The following is a 6945-nucleotide window of genomic DNA, read 5'->3' as shown; positions in this document are numbered from 1 at the left end:
TTGCGGATAAGATCTAATATATAAATGGCATAGCTAATGAAATATTTTGTTGTTATAAGAATTCTGACTTTTAAAGATGTTCTAAGTATCTGTAGAGCATGAAGTTGCTAAGAAAGAGATATTCAGTTACACCTCTACCCCGATATAATGCGAGCTGATATAACACAGGTTCGCACACAACGCGGTAAAGCAGGCCTCCCACCCCAGGGTCTGGGAGGCAGGAGCTATGGGGGGCACTTTTGGGGGCCCCGCAGGCCCAAAGTGGCCCGGGTGATTAACGGGGGGCTGGGAGCAGCCCGCTTGGCTTCCCTCGCTGCAGAGTGGAGAGGGCTGGGGCCTCGTTGCTCCGCTTCCCGCCACTGCCGGTGAGTGCCTGTCAGGGGGCAGGGGTGTGGATAGGGGTCAGGGCAGTCAGGGGACAGGGAGCAGGGGTGTTGGGTAGGGGGTGGGGTCCTGGGGGTGATTAGGGATGGGGGGGTCTCTGGAGGGGGCCATCAGGGGACAAGGAGCAGGGGGGCCAAAGCAAGTTCGACATAACGCGGTTTCACATCTAATGCGGTAAGATATTTTGGCTCCCGTGGACCACGTTATATCGAGGTAGAAGTGTATTATGTTAATAGAACATTGTAAGTTACTGAATTTTCTCCTACCTGGTCCTGTAATCCATTCCTATGCATGAAATGAATGCAATTTCCAGATTTGACAGGACTTGTCTGTAAGCAATAGTTATTGAATACTGTATATCTTATAGCAATGATTCAAGCAGATTGGGTGTGACTGACTTTCAACACAAGTATTATAAACATAATTTTATTTTTTCCAACTAATTAGATGTACAATACATAGGTAAACATGGCTTATCATCTGCCTTTATTGATAGAATGTTACCTGCACAACAAGTTGAATATATTGCACTTAAAAATGTAACATGCACAGATAACATTTTATCAGATTTAGCAGTAGGCATCTATTTTACTTTTAATTCTTCTTCTTTGGAACAAAGAGGTGGAACAAACAGGGAATAATACATATCCAAAGACTCACGGTGAGCATATTCCCATCATTGCATGGACATTGTAAAATTTAGGGTCTAATTTGCTCACACAGGTCTGTTTTAGCCAGACATTTAGAGTCCAATTTTGTATGATGACATACTAACATAAAATACCCCAGAATATTTACCAAAATCTGATGTGAAATTAAAACCTTTACGGACTGCTCCAAGTCAACGTTATAACATAATCTGGGATCTAAATTTAACTGCTAGTCTAATTTTTACAATTGGACTTTACAAGTTCTGAATACTGACAGGTCAAATGCTGTGTGCCTTAATCATGTGATCCCTTTGTCTTATGTGGGATTACTCAAGTGAATAAAACAAGTGTGATTTAGCCTGGAAGTATCCAAGGAAATTAGATAAAACATATCAGGTGCCATAAATATATATATAGGTCTATTTTAAATTTCCTACATCTAGGAAATACTCTGGCTTTATTTTCATGTGGATAGTTCTAATTCGCAGCTCCACTTAACATTAAATATCACTTTTAAAGATTAAAGATGCCAATAGGTATTTAACATTTGTATTTAAAATAGTACAACAAATATAGGAAGCAGCATCAATATTGTACACTACCCAGGATTCAGCTCTTTCCATATACAGAAAACACTTTGAACACCCTGGGGGTGAGGGTATAATAAGTTTTCATTTATATAAGAATATTTCAGGGAGGGGTTTTTTGTTGTTGTTGTTTTTGGAAGGATATACATTCATCTTGGTTTTTGCTTCCAAATATAGATTAAGGCTATTTGGTAAAATATATACCAGATATCAGGCTCAATTTACAGAGTTTTCTCCTTACAGAAACTTCTCAGCTATTCAACTCTAAAGATTCATATCTTGAAGCTAAACATGCTTATATCAGCTTTGATCCAAAACCAGAACTCATGCTTAACAAAATGCTCAGAAGGAAAAAAACCCAAGAAAATAAACCCAGATTTGAAGCAATGTCAGATCTATGTAACCTGTGTTACTTAATGTTCTCAGTCATGTGGCAGGCTGCAGGGTGTACCAAGTACATATTTAAAGTGCTCATCAAGGTGAACAAACCAAAGTGCTGGAGTATAATTAAGTAGCCTTTCTGCCTATGGCTAAGTACATAGTATTTGTTAAAGCAGTAAACAAAAAATGTGTTAGTTGGGACTATCTGTGCCATAGTTGTAATACTCTTTTGACTTAGAGTAGTAATCAGAACCCTGGTATCAGGATCTGTGGGTTATATCTTTTATTACATTTTTATCTGAAGCCTTCTAAGAGCTGGGATGCTCAATTATGTCTGGGAAGGTAAATGAAGTGGAATAATACTATCTAAATTTATTTCAAATGAACATTTAAAGCCTCATGATTGTAGTGGTTCCTACTTTTCTCTTGTAATAATCAGAGGCTTGAAAAAATTACTTTCCTTATATTCCATATCTGGAAGTCACTTTACAATCAAATCATTTCTTTAAGTCTGACACAAGCAAGAGAATAATCTTGCCTTAACTGATACTGCATAGGAAAAAGATTTCTGGAAAAAAATGTAAACCACAGTTCACCTTTACCTTAAGATAACCATTTAAACTTAGATATACTTACCACTCACATTCATATTTCTTAAACTGGTTACAACATCACAACTGGCATTTTAAACAAGCAAATATTTTTTTTCAAGGATACCCTGGAAACTCAATTGATATAGCATTCTGAGAGTTTAAAATATCACATGTAGCATAGCTTTTGAAATTAAAGAGAGGTTGGTAAAATAAAAAGTTAACACATAAAAGAACTGTTAAAATGCAATGAGTGTTCCAAAGGAGTAAGTATAACTGTTCTCTTTACACATCTTGCTACAGAAGATCTAACTTTTTAAGGCTTCCACTTTCCTTTCCCCATCACTCAAGTTTTCTTGCATTATAATTTTGCTTTGATTTCTGAATGTCATTATACTGCTATCACAAACATTTCTCAGTGGGCATTCCCAATAGGACCAGGTTTGTATGCTTCTTGGTTCCTGATGAACTTCAGAGTTTTAGTGGCTGGATATTCCTGTTCATCTCCAGAAACTTGACTTGACATGAGAGGCCTAATGTTATTTTGCAGTAACAAAGACGAGTAGAATGGCAGAGCACATGGGCAAATATTTTAGCTGGGTTCAAGGAAAAGAAACTGGAGGTCAGAGAGATAAATGGGTTCTTTCTTTCCTGCACTTCACATTTGTAGCACCTTCTACTTGGATTAGCTAATGCCTCTAGTGAATGGTGAGATGCACCCATTTATAGTTTGTTATTCTTATCCTTAATTATCACACAATTTATAAAAATATAAATAACAAAAAAGTAAGCTGGGTTCCATCTCAAGAGGTGTTTCTTGTTGTCCTCTGAGAACATATTGGATAAGTCAGGTCTCAACAAGCCCTATCCATTGTAGCTGATTGTAAGTCAGCCAATAAATACAAAAAGAAGTAGTTCTTGCAATGAGCTCAGCAAACTCTGAGGAAATCAAAAGCATTCCACTGTGCTTATGGCACAAAGAACACAACAGCAAGGGCATATTCAGTGGAGAGAATGAGACAAAAATTACCAGGTAAGTGACAAACTGTACAAGCATTTGTTTTAAAAAAGGACACTCTGCAGCACTCTGTCTTTAAAGCCGGGTTTGGGCTTCTGGGATATAGATCTCAATGCTGTCTGCCCGCTCTGTGGCTGAATTCTGCCGAAAGGAGGCTGCTCTCTTAGCAGCCATTAGTCGTCTTCTGGCTTCTTGACGTTGTCTATCAGGTAGGTCGAGAGACTTTTCTCTCGTTATAGGGAATTTTCCTTTTGGGGGCTTCTTTGGTACTGGAGGAGGAACCTTCCTTTCTTCCTACAATGGTTATTGAAAATTGAAAAGTGTGTTAAATGTGAAAGGCACCATATCAATAAAACATGCACATTAGAGAAATATCAATTGAAAAAATACTTGTCACACAACTAATAAACATGCTCATTTTATACTCTGAGATGAGCTAATTAATGTATAACATTAATCACCATCAGTTCTGGGGACACCGGTGGGGAAACCAGCTATTGCAGAATCCAGTGCAAATTCCAATGCATTGCATTGTAATGCAATAGCACAGTATAAAGAATATATCTCCATTTACTCTCATTGCAGGTACTATACACATGCATGCTGCAAACCTCACTTTCATCTTCGTGATAATTTTATTTTACCTGGCACATCATTATATACATTATGTTCAGAAACACAGGCTGATAAGAACCAGTGTATCTGGATGTTTTGGTCCAATGAAAAGCCTATCTAAGATTAGCAGGACAGGATTTTAATTAAATTAATCATACTGAGTTTAGCCTCAGCTGGGTATGAGATAGCAGCTGTGTATATATCTCTATTAGTTTAGTCTCCTCTCTGAATTGCAAAAACGTAACATACAAAAACAAACTAGACAGATGGAAATGTAGGGCTAATTGTTCCATACATCAGCCCAGAATACCTTAAAAAAACATATTGAGAAATTATTAGAATATAAAGTGATTCTTAATACATGTTTGTATAATGCTTGTTGTAGCTCAATTCTGCAGCTATTAAAGCCTGATATTGTTTGAAAAATGAAATGCAGATTTTACTTCAAAATTTGGATCTCCCATTTCGACTCATTTGCTGAGTGGGACTGTGAACTGAAAGCTTTGGATGATATGTATCCTCCTGCATCAGTGGCATTATTATCATGATGCAGCTTTCCGCCATTAGTACATGTTAATGCTGCAATAATTATCGATACAGTGGGTCACTATTTACATAGGACACACTGGTAAATTGTTAATTTAATCCACTGCAAGACCTATGTCATAAAGATCTTTTGAGGGGCATGAATTGTGTAGGTTTTCTTATTGCAACTGGTGAACCTAATAGTCAAATGCACTTATCACTGGTTAGATTTTACAGTATTTGTCAGTCTTGTTCCAACTTTACAAATTAAAGGATTTATTGCAGAGTCCTGAGAGGGGACACAGGCACCGTTCTTCCTGAAAGCATGTTCTGCCAGATATTTTGTTTTTATTTGCTATTTTCAGTCAGGAACATTACATCCCAGTGCCCTTCCTCCCATCTTCTCTCTCTCTACTAGGATTTAGTTTCCTCCTTAGACAATCACCAATGCTGACACTATACTCATCTTTTACTTTCACACCCACTATCAGCAAAAGCGAAACTCCCTACCCACCAGCGACCTGACCAAGCAACTCAAGATGAAGAGCAGGCAGTTATACTAAATGCCTGAAGAAGTGAAAGAGCACATCAACTTCTGACAAGATACCTCCTGTCGCATTCCAAAACCAAACAAGTATTCAGTTGGGTCCAGCTTTACTGACTCTAAGCTAAAGACACTCTCCCTGTTTGTACAATATTGTAAACAGCAGAGATGGAGCCAGGAGCGTAAAGAAGAAAGCAGATACACAGCAATATTGCCACTGTGGCTCATTTGCAATCTGTGCTGCTACTGCTGTGAACAAGGGGGGGCGGCGCAGGGATGTGGAGCCTGAGAGCCCAAATGCAGACAGCATGAAATTCACAAGGATGCAACCTCTATCCACACAAGGTTCACAGGCCGATCTGCAGTCCTGGGGGGATGGTGCACAGCCCCAGAGAACCAGAGATCTTGGGGAGTCAGATCTCCCCATTAGGAAGGAAGTAGAGGATGTAGTCCCCAGATATTAACTGCTCACAGTGTGACGGCATGAGGGACTTTATTTCAGTTGCATTTTCAATCTGAATGAATCAGAGCATCTTTCAATTCCAATCTGCTCCTAGTCATTTGTTATCAGAATTCAAGGGGCCAAATGACAGTGGCTAGGCACAGGGCTAGTAAGGATATTTATACCTTTATTATTTATATCTTACAATTTAAACCAAAAATGGGAGAAGAAAATAAAAATAAACCTCAAGGCCCTGATTCTGGACAGCGTCATCTGTTAATGAGGAAATAGAAAATAGTCACTTTCTATTTTCAGGTTTGAAACCAATGACTTTCTGGACTGACTGTAACACCAGGAGGCCTTATCACTACAATCTGAAGGGAAATTTTATTGTATCTGGCCTGCTTACCTTCCTTTCAGGTGATTCTATTAGTTTCCATTCATTGAGTTTCAGCTGGTGCAGTTCATCAAACTTCATGCTGACGTCTTCAATTGAAAGCTGCAATAAATCCCAGAATCCTGCTAGGTCCTGGGAAGTTGGCCTTGGCATGGCACTAGGGTCCTGACATATGCACAATAGAGAAAATATAAATAGACCAGAAGCCATTGAACAACATTCTTTAAAGCGCCTTTGTATACAGTTGAAAATGCATGGTGACAGTTTCTATTGTTACAGTGGTACACAGTGCTAAGGCAATGTAAATTATGAGGCTGGGAACTGCGACTGAAAATATGTGCCTCCCATACAACCCCAAAATCTATGAGTTATACATTATATACTGATTCTTGTAGCTTGTGCAGATTCTTGTGCAAAGCTGACCTGCACTTTTAAAATGTAGTAAGCTGTCATACAGGCTATGTTTGCTGATCATTACAGAGGAAGGAGAACATGAGAAACCAATTTTTTTTATTCCACTAGTGATATCTGAGTAGAAGACAAAAATAATCATGTTATGAATTAATTTCCAACTTATGCTTATTGTTGCTATTACATTTTCTCAGGTCTTAGGGTTTATGTACAGCACGAATATCTTATCTAAGAGATTTTAAAAGTTCTATTGGTTGGTCCCAAAAGGGCTGGGCAAGCTCTTCCCTCAAGATATTTTGATTAGGTCATTTCTATGCCAAGGGCAGGCAGTATGACTTAATGGACAGCCAATAATAGTGGTAATGAGTTGGCCTGAAGACCCTTCATCTGATTATGAATCC

General features: G+C 38.5%; 1 protein-coding gene across 5 annotated transcripts in view; it reads right to left on the bottom strand.

The window, feature by feature from the left end:
* Positions 1-461: 461 nt before the first annotated feature.
* DLGAP2 (DLG associated protein 2) overlaps positions 462-6945 on the bottom strand; it is a 725030-nt gene continuing 718546 nt past the window's right edge. For all 5 annotated transcript variants that reach the window (XM_043510336.1, XM_043510335.1, XM_038397100.2 and 2 more), the window contains 2 exons: positions 6146-6298; positions 462-3904 (listed from right to left, as the gene is read on the bottom strand). In XM_043510336.1, coding sequence (XP_043366271.1) covers positions 3686-3904; positions 6146-6298 — 372 coding nt within the window. In that variant the 3' untranslated portion in view covers positions 462-3685. The remainder of the gene's footprint in view (positions 3905-6145; positions 6299-6945) is intronic.

The sequence above is a fragment of the Dermochelys coriacea genome, chromosome 3 (assembly GCF_009764565.3).
Source record: "Dermochelys coriacea isolate rDerCor1 chromosome 3, rDerCor1.pri.v4, whole genome shotgun sequence".
Lineage (NCBI taxonomy): Eukaryota > Metazoa > Chordata > Testudines > Dermochelyidae > Dermochelys > Dermochelys coriacea.
The sequence above is the reverse complement of the archived record's forward strand: the minus strand, read 5'-3'. Positions and strand labels throughout refer to the sequence as shown.